Raw genomic sequence first — 17,135 nt, 5'->3', positions numbered from 1 at the left:
GTCATTAGCTAAAGTCAAAGTGTATATAGAAAGGTTCAAAGCTCACCAATGTTCTGTGCTGAAAGCTGTCCACAAAATAGTTATCGTTGGGCGTGGGAAACATGCATAACATTACAGCTAGAATGTATAACATGGTATTACGCTACCAATGCTACAAAGACAGCTAAAATGGGAGCTGTAATTCTATGTCCTCTCCTGGTCATTGTCTTCACAGGTTGGATTGACCCAAGCTCAGGTGAAATCTCATGTTTATTAGGAACAATATAATTATGCCAGTCATTAGTTAGTTTTGTATGGAACCTGTTTCATCACAACATCTGAAATGCACACAGGCATTCGGACAGCTGGATGCCCCTTACGACATTCAGAAGTATAGGGTGGATTTCACAAAGAGTTAGGACTAGTCTAGACCCAGTAACTGGGGCGCTGTACTCCTTTTTAACAATTTTTGACTTTATCTGTCGTACGACAGATAAAGTCAAAAATTGTTGAAAAGGAGTACAGCGCCCCAGTTACTGGGTCTAGGACTAGTCTTATCTCGAGTTAGGACCAGTTACTCGTCCTAACTCAGGGACTAAACATGCAATTTGTATATCTCCTAGGACTAGTCCTAAGTTAGGACTAGTCCTAACTCTTTGTGAAATCGCCCCCGACACCTTTGGTAATTATGTTGTCAAGGACTAGTATTTCACTTAGTGTGTCCAAACATTATGCATAAAATAACTAATCTGTGAAAATTTGGACTCATTTATTGGTCATCGAAGCTGCACTGGGAGTAATGCAAGAAAACGAAAACCTTGTTGCATATTAATTTAGTGTGCTTTCAGATGTCTAACAATTCAAGGCTTCAGGCCTGAAGTCTTTTGATATTTTGAGTGAGAAACTACGGTATACCTCTATCTCAAAAACTACGGTCCTTCATCAGAGAGAGCCGTTTCTTACAGTGTTTTATACTATCAACCTCTCCCCATTACTCGTTACCAAGTAGGCCTAAGGTTTTATGATAATAATTATTTTGAGTAATTACCAAAGAATAGTGTCAGCTGCCTTTTAATTGAAGTGCACGGAGATCTATGACCTCAGTCTCATTGAACTGTGTCTGGTTATTTTGGACACTTTAGGAGACTACGAGGAAAAGTATTTTTTTTTAAATAGGTGGCGAGGTTTTTAACGAGCGTTTTTTTTGTCAGTTCAAAGATATTAGCACTCATAAAATTTTTACAGCGATCAAGCACTTTGATTTATAGATCGGGACCATAAGCTGGAAATAACAAAATACCCACCACCGTCGTTTGCTCGTACCCCGTATGCGCATTGAGTAAAGGAAAAACATACACACACACAAAACAACACTGCTATCATAAATTTAATATTAAATGCCTATAAAACTAATACCAACTTCAGGGACTTGTTTTCATTATCCTTTATTGAATTTAATGACCCAGAATGTCTTTAATACAATGTCTCACTAAATGACAAAGCCCATAACCACTTGGTTTTAGTCTGTTGGGCTAGGCCTGCTTTTGGTAAATGTATTTGGTTAAAAATATTGTGATGCTTTGACTAATAAAATTGTGTCGCGATCGGTTGAAAATGGACTCACCGCCCACAAATATAGTTCGAACTTTGCCTTGTGTGCGCACACAAGACAAAGTTCGAATCTCAGACAAGAAGTCAAATAATGTTGGCTTTCAACTGTAAATGTCATGTAATAAGTGGCCATGAAGGGTCATCGAACATTTATATTGTCGTAAATATTCATGAAAAAATCCACTACACGACTTGTGCCCAAAGTCGTAAATTTTGGCGACATTATTCGTGAGAAAAATTAATTCATTTTGTGCCAATAGTGTTCTTTTAAAGCAACTTATATGCTGTCGATGCCCAGTTCATGTACGGAAATTTGCATTAGGCCTATATGAGATCTGACCCCGTTTTAAGTTAAAACAAGCAACGGAGAGCTGTTGATAGTGTAAAACATTGTAAGAAACGGCTCCCTCTATAGTAACGTAGTTTTTGCGAAAGATTATCCACAAAATATTTGAATTTAATTTCGAGACCTCAGAATTAGATTTTGAGGTCCCGAAATCAAGCATCTGAAAGCACACAACTTCGTGTGGCACGGGTGCTTTTCTTATATTATTATCTCGCAACTTTGACGACCAATTGAGTTTTCACAGGTTTGTTATTTTGTGCATAATTATGTTGAGATACACCAAGTCTTTGACAATTACCAATAGTGTTCAGTGTACTTAAGGGCTTTAAATCAGTCCAGGTTTGAATGTTTCGCAAAACCTATTTACTGCAAATAATTGACTAATACTTTGTTCCATGCATGCAGCCCTAAAGCCTCCACAAAATGTGATGAAAGATTTGCTCAATCTGGATTTATCTTTGTATTGGGAACCACCGGATGACGTATCCAATATAACTACATACACAGTGGCGTGCCAGGAGAAGAAAACGTAAGTTTGGCTGGTGTTGTTTGTTTGTTTGTTTGCTTGTTTGCTTGTTTGCTTGTTTGCTTGTTTGCTTGTTTGCTTGTTTGCTTGCTTGCTTGTTTGCTTGCTTGCTTGCTTGCTTGCTTGCTTGCTTGCTTGCTTGCTTGCTTGCTTGCTTGCTTGCTTGCTTGCTTGCTTGCTTGCTTGCTTGCTTGCTTGCTTGCTTGCTTGCTTGCTTGCTTGCTTGCTTGCTTGCTTGCTTGCTTGCTTGCTTGCTTGCTTGCTTGCTTGCTTGCTTGCTTGCTTGCTTGCTTGCTTGCTTGCTTGCTTGCTTGCTTGCTTGCTTGCTTGCTTGCTTGCTTGCTTGCTTGCTTGCTTGCTTGCTTGCTTGCTTGCTTGCTTGCTTGCTTGCTTGCTTGCTTGCTTGCTTGCTTGCTTGCTTGCTTGCTTGCTTGCTTGCTTGCTTGCTTGCTTGCTTGCTTGCTTGCTTGCTTGCTTGCTTGCTTGCTTGCTTGCTTGCTTGCTTGCTTGCTTGCTTGCTTGCTTGCTTGCTTGCTTGCTTGCTTGCTTGCTTGCTTGCTTGCTTGCTTGCTTGCTTGCTTGCTTGCTTGCTTGCTTGCTTGCTTGCTTGCTTGCTTGCTTGCTTGCTTGCTTGCTTGCTTGCTTGCTTGCTTGCTTGCTTGCTTGCTTGCTTGCTTGCTTGCTTGCTTGCTTGCTTGCTTGCTTGCTTGCTTGCTTGCTTGCTTGCTTGCTTGCTTGCTTGCTTGCTTGCTTGCTTGCTTGCTTGCTTGCTTGCTTGCTTGCTTGCTTGCTTGCTTGCTTGCTTGCTTGCTTGCTTGCTTGCTTGCTTGCTTGCTTGCTTGCTTGCTTGCTTGCTTGCTTGCTTGCTTGCTTGCTTGCTTGCTTGCTTGCTTGCTTGCTTGCTTGCTTGCTTGCTTGTTTGTTTGTTTGTTTGTTTGTTTGTTTGTTTGTTTGTTTGTTTGTTTGGTCGCAATCCTCCCTGACTAAGACACTGTTATTGAACACCCCCTGAACCAACACCAACTGCCACAAAACGGCAAATAATTTCCTCCAAACCCATAAGTCCAAGAATGACAAACAGGACTTATACACATGCAGGAAGGTTGAACTAGTTACTGGCTCCACAGTAAGCCAAAAAAGTTGGATTGTCAGGGGCGGGGGGGGGGGGGCTGCACACCATATTATATTAGATGGCTTCACTTAAGGTAGATTTGTAGTCTGTACACACTATCTTGTGCACCAAGTGTGTTAGTGAAAATAATATGTTCAGCTCCTCAAAAATAAAACACGGCTCTGATGTGACCTGCCCTCCCTCACACTTACATGGAATGGTCTAATCTAGGATATCAAGGACTTTTATACCCAGGGATATTGCACTTTCGATAAAATATCTTGACTACGTAAAAAGTGGTTCAAAAATTGTAGAAGGCCAACCAAACGTTTTCACGAAATGCCGTGTTTACAACTTCTTTTTTGTCTCTCTTCTAAAGTTGGCGGTCTATTCCACACTGTACTAACATCACGAAGACTGAGTGCACGGGCATCACAGACTACCTCATCGCTGAGTATGGAGCAGACTTAATGAAGCTAAAGCTATTAACGAAATCGTATTATCTCATTACGAGACTCGAGCAGCCTTCATTGGTTGAAAAATCGTCAGCATCCTTCACTGTTGAAGTGTTCCCATACGATGATGGTAAGAATTAGATTTGAAGTCTTGGTTTCAGCCTTTTATGGCTGTTTATTTATTTATGTTGCTTGTTTTACTTTGGATACACAGACTTGTCTCAAAGTGGTTTCAACCGTCGAGTTGTCCGAACGGTCGAGTTGTCCAAACCATCGTGTTGTCTATAGCTGAACCGTCGAGTTTTCTCAACCGTGAGTAGTCTCAACTGTCGAGTTGTCTGAACCGTCCTTAGGATCGGACAGGTTGTCCGGACGGTCGAATTGTCCTACGAACGAGTTGTCTGAGCACTTTCCATAAAGTACTTTCCATAAATTTGCATGTATATTTACCAAAACACATTGCCAGCAATCTCACCATGGTGAAAGGGCAACAAAAGATAAAGCTAACAAAACTAGGACTAGGGTATATTTTAAACAAACATAAAGCCAATCAAGGCTGAAGTTTTTTTAAATAAATATCGTAGCAACCTTATTGCCGTGTCCATGTTGCACCATTTTTACCATGACTGTGTCGCCTTCCCATATAACTATTAAAATGGTAAGGAAACGTGCGACCGTGGCGTGCTGGCCAAAGGCAACGAGGTTGAGATCAAACGAACACAAACACACCATATGAGTTTTTTGCATAACTATTATACAAACTGAAGCTTTTGAAGTCATTTATCTCTGTTTATAACCTCGACCCTGTTCATCCCCAGCAACTATTAGCGCACCTGCTATCAACATCTCAGAGTTAACGTCTGACTCCATTAAAGTGGGCCTACTGGCCCCGGAGACCCTGTTTTACGACAGTGAGACGCAACAGCATTTTAGGATGGACGATAAGAGGCTCGGTGGTATCTCCGTCGTGTACTTTAACTACACGCTGTGGAACATCCCAGGAGACGTTCAAGACGCGAATAAGGTTAAGAAATGAAAATTTAACTTGTTGTTCTGTTTATTTGCTTGTTTAAGGTTTACGGTTTAAGGTTTATATTGCGTTCACATTAACGTTGTAAAACAGGCAATAATAATATACATGTTTCAAACAATACAGTTAAGCCAGGAGGAAATACATATATTTTTATGATACGAAGGGGAGCTCACTAAGAAGCTATGATCTTCCCGTTAATGGAGCTCGACAAACTCCCACACGGGGGATATAAACACCCAGCTGACAAAGGCCAACCTGTCTCGTACAAAAATTGGTTTGACGTCTGTTATGAGTTGTACAACTCGACTTAAAGCCATTTGGACACTTTCGGTACAGAAAAAAATTAAAAGTTCACAGATTTACAAATAACTTACAGGGTTTACAGAAGGTAATGGTGAAAGACTTCTCTTGAAATATTGGTACATGAAATGCTTTACTTTTTGAGAAAACATTAAAACAATATTAATTCTCGATATCGAGAATTGCGGATTTATTTTAAACACATGTCATGACACTGCGAAACGCGCAGAAACAAGGGTGGGTTTTCCCGTTATTTTCTCCCGACTCCGATGACCGATTGAACCTAAATTTTCACAGGTTTGTTATTTTATATAGAAGTTGTGATACACGAAGTGTGGGCCTTGGACAATATTGTTTACAGAAAGTGTCCAACGGCTTTAATTATGATTTAATGTATAGATAACTAATTAAATGTGGATGTAAAAATAACTAAACGAAAATTTCATTTCAAAAGGTGGCAGTGTTTTTTGAGATTTCTGCAAACCTGGAGCGAATAGGTTCACTATAAATACTGATATATTTTTACTACTTGAAAATGTATTTTTGTTTCTCAAAATGTTTCCCTTCAAACTCAATCATTAGAGTACTACCGAAAGCTGCCGTAGGATTCAAACAAAAGATTTTTATCGCAATTAAGTTTAGAGTGATTATTACATGTATAGGTCATTCACTTTTAATGCTTGTGCACTTATTGGCAGGTTTATGAAGAATCACTGGACGATATTAAATCCAATGTAGTGTCTCTCTCCGAGCTCACACCTTACACTCTTTACATGTTAGCAGTATCGGCAAGAATAGGCAAGAGATACAGTAAAGACAACTCGACTCTTATCTTCCGAACCAAAGAAGCAGGTACATGATCAAGTATATAAGGGATTCAGGAGACGGCAATTTTCATCAAGTCCACTCATATAAAAATAAAACACATAACATGCAAGTACAGGTACATCAAACATTACAGCATGCACACCGCATGCACACACAATCCATGAAAGTGTAGCTGAAAAATCTTCTCTGACCAATCAAAACACAGATATGGAAAGCTTTACGTCACTGCACGTTTATTCAACGAAAAAGCAGTTTCTTTTATAGAAATGTAATGAAAATGTTATGTTTTCCGAAAGCTCTCGAAGCAAACATATTGAAACATTCGGTTCTTTTATAGGCACATTTGTATATTATAAGGGTTCTAAACTAAAGGTTTTTAAGTTTTTAAACCTTTAATTTATATGCGCCACGATTTCCCCCGTTGTAGCCCCTTCCAGGAGTCCGGCATTGCTGACTCCCTTTGATGAGGAACTTGACTGTAACAACCTCAATAGCAGAGATGTTCAGATCAAATGGAAGGTGGGTAAAACCATCACAAGTCTGGTAGAATTTTTTTTCAAACTCATCCCCCAAAAATTAATGTTTATGAGGAAGGTTCTTACACTAGGTGCTGCTGTACCCAAAAGTGGTAATTTTATACAGAAAACAGGAAAACAGGAAATTACATTCCGTCGCATCGCTACTTTTTACACCAATTTAAAAGGATATCTCTGATAACAAATTTCGTTGTTCTTTGGTATTTTCTATGGATAACAGTGGTGTTTTTAACATGGGATATGGTTCTAATGTTTTTATATCATGATAAATAATAATATGTGAATGAATAAATTAATGAATTTTTCGCAACTCTATTCTGAAACCTAAAAACTAAAACTTTTTCTCTCATAAGGCTCCGGCAAAGGAATACTGGAATGGCCGGAGCATTCATTATGAAGTTAGACTTCACCGAGTAAAAGGCGGTGACGAAAACATGACGTCAATTGTCATTATGAATGTGTCATCGACGTCAACGACTGTTCGTGCTCTCAGCCGATTGGACAATTACGACATTGTCGTGTATGCAAATAATTTGGGAGGCGGGATACCCAGCTCACATAGATCTTTACCGGGGGCAGACAGCGGTAAGTTAAGAGCCAGTTGCCCATTATTATTATTTGCACGAGCGCCATTTTAAAAACATAACACAATGCATCTTGCTAAAAAGTTAACCAAAATAGGGGCCAGTCCATCGCAGGTTCGATCCCCAGCTCTCGCCAGTACCCATTTGTACTCCTGGTGGAGAGAAGCATTTATTGCTCAAGAACACAAGTGACGCTACTGACAGGCCAGGATTCGATCCCAAAATCTGCAATGCAGCACTTAAGTCCACCGCCAATAGACCACTCAGACGGCCATGACATCCCACTGAAACTGTCACAATGTCTCTTTAAGACAGGCTTTAAACCAGAAGATCTCAACCGAAGGCATTCCTCTTTGCCCGCTAAAATCATCGAATGGAGACCGCCCTCTGGGTACGAGGAGTGCAGCTTCGAGTACCGTGTACTCATCGAATCTGACGGCCAAACAGTGTGGCAGACAGACGTCAAGAACGCAACCTTCCTTGACATCTCAGATCTTGAACCCGGGTCTTACGTTGCTAAAGTGTCTGTGATCGCCAAAGGGAGGAACTACGTGTCAGACTATGGTTTACCAGCGAGCCTTCTCCTGAACATTGCACAATCGAGTGAGTGTTTTCTTTGTGTACTTCTAAAATAATTGTCCACCTCAATAACAAATAATTTACAGCCATCCGTAGCAATTTCAATGAACACCGGTACCAGTGATGGACCTGTAAGGTCTAACCCCTTTGTCAGCATTTGCTTCCAAGCTTTTTCCAAAGGTTAAGAGGGGTTATTTTGCTTTCCCCACAATGATTTCTTTATCTATACGTGTGTTTCTTACATGTCCAGTTGTTGCCTGTAAGTTAGTTTGTTCGCCTAATAAATTAAGTTTCATCATTCACTCACCCAAATCACTGATGACCCATCTTAAATGACACCCCTCTGTGGACGTGTGGCGTGGTCCAACATGGGATATGATGGCACAATGCGCTGACCAGTGTGCACAACGCGTTTAAACATCAGCTGCCCTCGCTGCAGTTGTTTTGTATATTAATTTGTGTGAACTTTCTGCCCAAAAGTTAAGATTAACAAGAAGGTTAAGAATATTCAAATAAAACAACAGTAAGTTTCCCCCGACCATGCTTACCAACATTGTAATCATAGCTTTACATCATTCAAACATTCATCAATTTGAGGTCATCTTCAAATGATTAACCCAAAACGCAAATATTAGATTGTAGTCAGTAATGTTTGACTTAACCCCAAAACCGTAATTAACATTTGTTGCATAACAATGATATTATTTTCCAGAACAACACCAAGTGTTTATACCCTTGGCTGTCGGACTCCTCACTTTCATGCTCTTGATTTTGATGGCGACCTGTCACGTGATCAAATCTCAGCGTAGCAGCATGACGTTCAGTAGTCTCGATCCGTTCCTGGTGGGTATTTATGAGAAGTTACACAAAATTCAACCTCCTCGTAAGAATGTTTTCGCACCACTGTTAATTTACCCTCGACTCAAAATTGTGTACTTATCATGCTATTAAAACTATTTTAAAACTTTGACAGATTGGTGGGTTCCTTTGTTGTGTAACAAGCGAATGATATCGACATAAAATTTACCACAAAAAAAATGTTCTTCTAAGTGACGGGTGAAAAATGCGATGCACCCATCGAGCTCTTCCTTATCTGCATGGGCACCTATATCAAAATAATGAACGCATCGACAAGAACATTGAAACGACACAGCGGAGTCCCACTCTTCCTGTAGCCCACCTATTTACTTTTGAAAAAATGATTTTGGGATCATGCAGAAAATTGTAATCAGAACCTGTGGGTTTTGTGTTTCAATTTTTTGAGGAGATTTGATAAATTTAGGCTTTAAAGTTGGTCCTGTTTCGCTTCATGAAAACGGGCAGCGAGACGGTTTGGGTAGAACACATATTTTTAGGGCGTTTTTTTCTGAGGTACTTGGCACAAAACTATCTCATCTAGATTCTAATTGTAAACGTCTTTATGTTTTCTGTTCTGCTTAAATACAACAGCGTAAAGCATTTTCTCAGACATACAGTCCAACGAGGTACCGTGATGTGGAGAAAGAAACATTTGACACCCCAAGAATCCACCTCAAATTCCAAGGTCAAGAAGAAGCAGTGGCTTGTGAAGAGACTAGCCCCAGCCTCTCAATCGATGAGGAGTCCACTAAATCCACCATTAGCAGTGTTGAAGACAGCATTGCAGTGTCACGTGTGCAACACGTAGTCTCCAATCAGCCGCTTAAACCACACTACATCTCGTCAGATGGCGACACAGACGATGATCGAGATGCGGAACATGATTCTTTGATTCGGCTTCACATAGATTCAAGAAGACCGGCTTGTGGGGAGACTAAACCCGAAGTACCGCCCTCGGGCGATGACCGTAAACCTTCAAATCCCACAGAAATCAAACAACCACAACACGAGTCATTTGAGAAAAACATACCTCTCAAGAAAATCTCCAATACGTCATTTGATTCTACTCCTAGCTCCCCTAATGGTATAGGTCTTGGCTATACTGTCTTAGCCAACATGTTCACTCTGAAATAAGAAAAGCGGGGAGTATTGTACGTTATTTTTCCCCAGAATCGAAATATAAAATCAAAGGTGAATATTTGACTATTTCATAATGCGTCACCAATATTCGGTCTGATCCTCGTCTCCCCCAAAACCAGTCACAAAATTGCAAAAGAAGGGAAAAGGCCCCTAAATGTAGCCCGAGCCCTAAACGTCCCCAAACTTGTACCTAGATGTAGCCCGGACCTAAATGTAGCCCCAAGCATGTACCTAGATGTAGCCCGGACCTAAATGTAGCCCCAAGCATGTACCTAGATGTAGCCCGGACCTAAATGTAGCCCCAAACCTGTACATAAATTACGTCCGAACTATAGGTTTTGGGGCTACATTTTAGGTCAGGCGACATTTAGGGCTCTGGCAACATTTAGGGGCCGCACAGACGTCTTTTGTTTTTGACCATACGACGGTAATTTTTTGTTTAATTACGTCAAAATTATACGTCTTCAATTTGACCAGATCAAACACTGGGGGGGGGGGGGGGGGGTTAAATAATCACTTGTTTATATAAGTCTTTTGACTAAATCGTAAGTTTATTTTTTAGACATAATTGCAATTCGAATGCATTGTGGCATCGTACAATAGTAAGTTACCTCACCTTTTGTTTTATAGAGATTGTTCAAGTTTGTTTTCAACTTCACTTTAAAATTACGAAAATAAATGAGATGTAAAAAAAAAGAAGCTTTTCATTTCAATCTCTTGAACCTTTATACGTTAAGTATAGTCATGGGCGTCAATCAGGGGTGGGACAGGGGGACAAGTCCCCCCCCCCCCCCCCCCCCCCACCTTTTGGAGGGTGGGGGACACAATATCAAATGTCCCCCCCCCCACCTGTTTGACCACCTTTAAAATGAAGCCCAAGTTTTGCCCCGTGTAAGACGAAACCCGGTGTCCCTATATGGGCATTAATCCTGTGGGCAAAGGATGACACCATTTTTTGAAGGGTGGGGGACACTATATCAAATGTCCCCCCTCAAAATTGGCCATAGATTGCATCACAGAGCATCTAAAATGCAAAATTTCCCCGGGCCCTTAATCGGGCCCGCACCTCACGGAGTAAAGGCTTCCCACACGCATGGTTCATCGTTGACAGATTTGCACCTCCCCCTGAAAGAGTGGAAGGAACGTGAACCCCCACCCCATTTTCGAAGGGTGGGGGACACAGTATCAACTGTGCCCCGTGTCTTTTGACCACCTTTCTCATGAAACTCATGTTTTGCACTGTGGAACTGTGGAGCACTGGAACACAATATTCCCATTGTTCTATTTTGTTTGCCATTTGGCTGCTAAATGGCCTAAAGATTGCACCACAGAGCATCTAAAAATACAAAATTTTCCCGGGCCCTTAAAGCGGGCCCGGACCCATGCCGTAAAGGTTTCGCATTTGCGTGCTCACTCTTTGGCAGATTTGTCCCCTAAAATTCGTGTCATAGATCAACACCTGTACATGCTGTTAACCAAAAAGATTCTACTGCTGCTCACGTTTTACAGATGTTCTGTTCCATTCTGTAAGCCTCTTATTGGCCTAAGATTGCACCACAGAGCATCTAGAATGCCAAATATTCCCGGGCCCTTAAGCGGGCCCGGACCCATGCCGTAAGGTTTCACACTTACGTGCTCACTCTTTGACAGTATTCCCCCCTCCCTAAAACTTGGTTCAAAGACCCGCACTTGAAGATGCTGTCAACCCAAAAGGTTCTACTGCTGCTCACAATTTACAGATGTTCTGTTCCATTCTGTAAGCCTCTTATTGGCCTAAAGATTGCACCACAGAGCATCTAGAATGCAAAATTTTCCCGAACCCATGCCGTAAAGGTTTCGCACTCGAGTGCTCACTCCTCGACAGATTTTCCCCCTAAAACTTGGTTCATAGATCCGAACTTGAAGATGCTGTTAACTCAAAAGGTTCTACTGCTGCTCACATTTTACAGATGTTCTGTTCCATTCTGTATGCCTCTTATTGGCCTTAGATTGCACTACAGAACATCTAGAATGCAAAATTTTCCCGGGCCCTTAAGCGGGCCCGAACCCATGCCGTAAAGGTTTCGCACTCGAGTGCTCACTCCTCGACAGATTTTCCCCCTAAAACTTGGTTCATAGATCCGAACTTGAAGATGCTGTTAACTCAAAAGGTTCTACTGCTGCTCACATTTTACAAATGTTCTGTGCCATTCTGTATGCCTCTTATTGGCCTTAGATTGCACCTCAGAGCATCTAGAATGCAAAATTTTCCCGAGCCCTTAGGCCCGGACCCAAGGCCGTAAAAGGCTTCGCGTTCCGCTTTATAGCAGGCTTCATCTTTAATACCCACCAGGGATGAACTGCCGTCTGATCATTAGAATGCAGAAACAAAATGGATATTACGAAGCTTCTAATTGAGTTGTTTTTTAGGTACAATAACCATGATAGCAAAAATAGGTGCATCATAGCTTGAAATAGGCATTAAATCTGAGAGGGGGAACATCGTCCCTCAGACTCCATAGATTGCACCAGAGAGCATCTACGGACTAAAAAATTCACGGGGCCCTAAGCGGGCCCCGGACCCCACGCCGTAAATGTTATGTCCCCCCCCACCTTTCAAGACGGATTGACGCCCCTGAGTATAGTTATCATGGAGGGATACTTAATATTACACTTGTTTGATCCTTGAATGAATTTAAGTTAAATGCCATATCCTTTCCAGCTAGAACAAAGATGCAAAGTCACACCCCTAGGTTTGTGTATAATAAATAAATAAAAATTGCTACAGAGTTTTAACTGAGGGAATCAATGTGTGGTGAAGAGGTTTTCAACTTGTGGTTTAATAATCTCAACGAGGCATGGTTCTTGATAATTTTACCGAGACGAAGCCGGGGTAAATTATCAAGAACCAGGCCTCGGCGGGTTTAAAACCACTAGTTGAAAACCGATTCAACACACTATGATTCCCATTCATATACCTTTTCGGTTAAAAACATCAACACTTTTAGGTCAAAAAGTAAAATAAATGCAAAAATTATAATTTTTCGATGATTTCTTTCCACACAACACCCCTTCAGCTATGAAATGGTAAAGCCCTCCGCCGCCCTCGGGTAAACAACTCCCTATAAGGGAATGCTATGCACGTCGTGCGTATCGCGTGATGCGGCACAACACTGTTTCAGTCATTGATCTCCAGTATAATGGAGATCAAGGTTTCAGCTGTGGCTCTTGACCAATAGGAATGGAAAAACTGTCTTATTAGAACAGGTGCAAGCTCGCGTGTCACGCCCATGTTGCAACACTTATTACTGGTCAAAAAAGGTTTCTACACACCCACGTGATGCGCTCTCCACCAATAGGAATAGCGAAACTGTCTGAGGTATTTATGAATATATTTTAATGGGTGTTCGATTGTTTTTTGTTTGTTTTTGTTGTTTTTTAGAAAAAAAGTTACAAACAAGCGAATACCCATACACCCCAACAATTAATCCGATCAATCTGCTCCGTGGTAGTAGAATATAGAAAGACAGTTCTCTAAAAGACAAACTCTACCTGACAAGAAGTAGATACACAGTCACATGGTGTTACCACAAAATAAGTATATAAATGATCAGAACGTACACCTTAACATTATAGCATAACCTGTATGAAGAATGACATGAAAAAATGTCATTAGAAAAGTACTTCAGTTTGCGTGTCACAATAAGGTTGTCAAGAAGTACGATGAACCAAGTCAGTAAGTACATCAACAGAGACAACTGACCATGGATCAATTTCACAGAGCTGCTTAAAGCCACTGTACACGGTTGGTATTTGTAAAAGATCAGTGTTCTCACTTAGTGTATCCCATCATAGGCATAAAATAACAAGCCTGTGAAAATTTGGGCTCAAACGGTCATCGAAGTTGCGAGAAAATGATGAAAGAAGAAACACCCTTGTTGGATGAATTTGTGTGCTTTCAGATAGGAATAAAGTAAAATTTTAGTGAGAAATTACCTCTTTCTCAAAAACTACGTTACTTCAGAGGGAGCCGTTTCTCACAAGGTTTTATGCTATAATCAACAGCTCTCCAATATTTGCTACCAAGTCAGTTTTTAAGTTAATATTTGTTTTGAGTAATTACCAAACACCTTCCCTTTAAGCACAAAAAGTAGCTTAGCAAAAAAAAACAATTTTGTTTATAACAGTCGTTAATGTTACCAGCTAAATTACCATGTCGCGTGTACCATTTGTGATTGGTAACCCGCTCATTTGTTGCTAAGCAGGAAATTGTTGAGCAATGTTTTTCTGTTTGAGATTTTGCGTGAGGTTTGGCCTTGGTGCCAATGGAAGATGAATTGCAATGATAACGAAGCACGACTGCCATGTTTATTAAAAATAGATCCGACTTAGATGCATCTTTCTTAAAAATAACACAGTTGATGCCAAAGTAATGAGAATATAGCAGGTTATTGGGTAGCCTTATCACGCATAGCAAATTTCGTTTAATGAATAAAACAATGATTTAGACACACATTATTTCTCGGAACCAATCATGCTGAGCAATGCAGAATGCAAGGTGTTTGTTTTACAGCTGGTAAACTGCTTCTAAATGCACGTTTTCCCCGTGCATAGCGAGTTTGCGTGACTCGCTAAGCAGTGATTTTCACTTTTTTACCTAGCTATAATGAGGCTGAAACTTCTACATATACTATTTCTACGTTACATCTTCATTCACACCCAGCAGGCACACGACGTCTTTCTGACGTCAGATTATGGTATATTTTTAGTCGTGACGTCAGGTTACCCAACATTTACTAGATTACAACGTGAGATTGGCGACAAGTTTCAAACGTAAGTTAATAACGTCGTATGGACGTCGTATAATGGTTGAAAGATGACCATGACTATGATGACTAAAATATAGGTTGACCTTCATCTTATGTCAAATTAGGGTCAGATATACAAATGTCTAAAGACGTCGTTTCATAGTCAGATTTTGAAATGGAATTTTTTGTCAAAAACTCAACGTCTTAAAAACTTTCAATATAACCATAAGTTGACCTTCATCCAACGTTGGATTTGGGTCGGGTATCATAACGTCTAAGAAACGTTCGCGTTAGAAGAATTTTAGACCGTCTAAAGACGTTGATCCAAGGTCAAAATTTTGACGTCAAATATTTTTGCCAAACCTAACGTCTAAATATCTTTAAATTATAACCATAGGGTGACCATTATCCAACGTCTTGGGAAGGTTAGATTGAGGTAAAATAATGACGTCATATTTGAGTCAGTTTATAACGTCTAACAAGCGTTAGTTATTGACCGTCAAGCAACGTCATACTACGGTTCAAGTTAGACGTGTTATTTTGGTTTGTGAGCCGACGTCTAAAAAGCTTTCACTTAAAACAACAGGCCAACCATCACCCGACGTTAGGTAATTGACGCCATTTTATCGTTATTATGACGACGTCTAAATATCTTTAAATTATAATCATAGGGTGACCATTATCCAACGTCTTGGGATGGTGAGATTGAGGTAAAATAATGACGTCATATTTGAGTCAGTTTATAACGTCTAACAAGCGTTAGATTTTGACCGTCATGCAACGTCGGATTATGGTTTAAGTATAAGACGTCTGATTTTGGTTTGTGAGCCGACGTCTAAAAAACTTTCACTTAAAACAACAGACCAACCGTCATCCAACGTTAGAAATTAACGTCATTATAGCGTTATTATGACGAGATTGTGCCTGCTGGGCATCTTCATTCGTAGACCAAAAACGTGATCTAAGGAAACCCGGTTTAAAGGGTTTGGGTACTTTTTACTAATGAGGTGTTGTAGTTTTTGAGAAACGAGTAAAACAAGTCACGAACATTTAGCATTTTGGTGACATTGTTTTACTCATTTCTGAAACACTACAGCACCTAAGCAAGTAATGTTTTTAAGGGAAGCATTCTAATATAATTATTTTTAGACTGTGTAAGTTTAATGTAAATATGTGGACACTGTGTTTTTTGCCACAAAAAGTATCCAAACTCTTTTAAAAGAGCCTGCTTAGTCATAAATGTTTTCCCACATGACGATAGTCCTGACTTATGGGAATACACCACGTGGAAACTTGAGGCACATTATTGCAAGAGTTGTTGACGGCGAAGTAAAAGACTAACTATTATTATTGGAGCTTGAGTCTGAAGTAGTGCCGATATTGTGTGTTATTTTACTGAGAAGTGTTTATTGTTCCAGCTTCTGTTCGTGAAGCTCATTAAAAGTGAAATTTAAGGAAACAGATAAAAATATGATTTCAACCAGCGAGTGCAAAGTCCTTACTCTGAAGGACTTATTACACGAGCACACGCACAAGCAATGATTGTTTTTATGAAACTTGCTGCTATACAAAGCACGACTCTGAAGTTAGAACTGCCTGCCAGGAAATACTATGGAATGGCACTTGTAAAAAGAAATTGTAGCCCGCGCGAAAATACAGGATTGTTCAATATAGGCTCGCGGACATATTTGAATTTCAGACATAGTGGGCGTATACGAGAGCGACATTGTATTTTTTTAATGAAAAACATAGGACATAATTCTGATGCTTAGCGAAAATGCAATGTTTTTATAAGTGTGACAGGTGACCCATTATTTAATGAGTGCCACATAAGGATAACAGTTTTAAAAAGGTATCATAGGACAACACCTGGGAAAATCTTACAAATAATAAGAATGTCTGTATTCAACACAATCTATAGATTTTTCTTCAATGAAGAAATTCGGTATTGCTATAGAACTTAATCAGTGTGCTGCCATTTTGTTTTCCCATTCACATCAGTGTACAACCAAACCGAGACTGGGAGGACAAAGTATAGTCTGGTCCCTGTTTTAACATAACTGGGTCTCTTCAGCTGTTGCTCACAGGGCACACGACAAATAATTGTGTATTGCGTTTGAAGAGCGCCTCTGATTAAACGCAACATCTGGCTACATTTCTTGATTGTAATTGAGACTGATGCCTACACAGGCAATTATGCAGCCCCAGATCAATTAACTGAAATTAATTAATTATATACCTTTTGTTTCCCCTGGTGGAATTAACAGAGCAGCTGGCATTGGTCAAAAGGACACGCTTGACTGTAAAAAGATTCTAAAGTCAAAAGAGTTCCCACTGTCGTGTTTGTAAAATCATCACAAAATAAGAAATCATTATCGAGGTGTTTTGTACATTAAATAAAAGCTGTTCTCATAGTTGCTAACAATTACTTTGGTTTACTTCATAGTACGTAACATCATTTT

General features: G+C 40.1%; 1 protein-coding gene across 1 annotated transcript; it reads left to right on the top strand.

Annotated features, from left to right (window-relative positions):
* Positions 1 to 79: 79 nt before the first annotated feature.
* Positions 80 to 10,497, top strand: LOC139946160 (tyrosine-protein phosphatase Lar-like). Its single transcript, XM_071943780.1, has 10 exons — positions 80 to 235; positions 2,342 to 2,465; positions 3,953 to 4,158; positions 4,847 to 5,052; positions 6,060 to 6,213; positions 6,617 to 6,708; positions 7,079 to 7,310; positions 7,625 to 7,912; positions 8,601 to 8,731; positions 9,338 to 10,497. The coding sequence occupies exons 1-10, from the start codon at positions 169 to 171 to the stop codon at positions 9,878 to 9,880; spliced, it is 2,043 nt and encodes a 680-aa protein (XP_071799881.1). The 5' UTR covers positions 80 to 168; the 3' UTR covers positions 9,881 to 10,497.
* The last annotated feature ends 6,638 nt before the right edge of the window (positions 10,498 to 17,135 follow it).

The sequence above is a fragment of the Asterias amurensis genome, chromosome 13 (assembly GCF_032118995.1).
Source record: "Asterias amurensis chromosome 13, ASM3211899v1".
In the NCBI taxonomy this organism is placed as follows: domain Eukaryota; kingdom Metazoa; phylum Echinodermata; class Asteroidea; order Forcipulatida; family Asteriidae; genus Asterias; species Asterias amurensis.
Note: the sequence above shows the minus strand (reverse complement) of the source record. Positions and strands in the feature narration are given on the sequence as shown.

Coding starts and splice junctions, on each gene's coding strand:
- LOC139946160 (XM_071943780.1), top strand. CDS start 169: ATGGGAGCTGTAATTCTATGTCCTCTCCTGGTCATTGTCTTCACAGGT. Junction 236..2,341: donor TTGGATTGACCCAAGCTCAG/GTGAAATCTCAT, acceptor CCATGCATGCAG/CCCTAAAGCCTCCACAAAAT. Junction 8,732..9,337: donor GTAGTCTCGATCCGTTCCTG/GTGGGTATTTAT, acceptor TAAATACAACAG/CGTAAAGCATTTTCTCAGAC.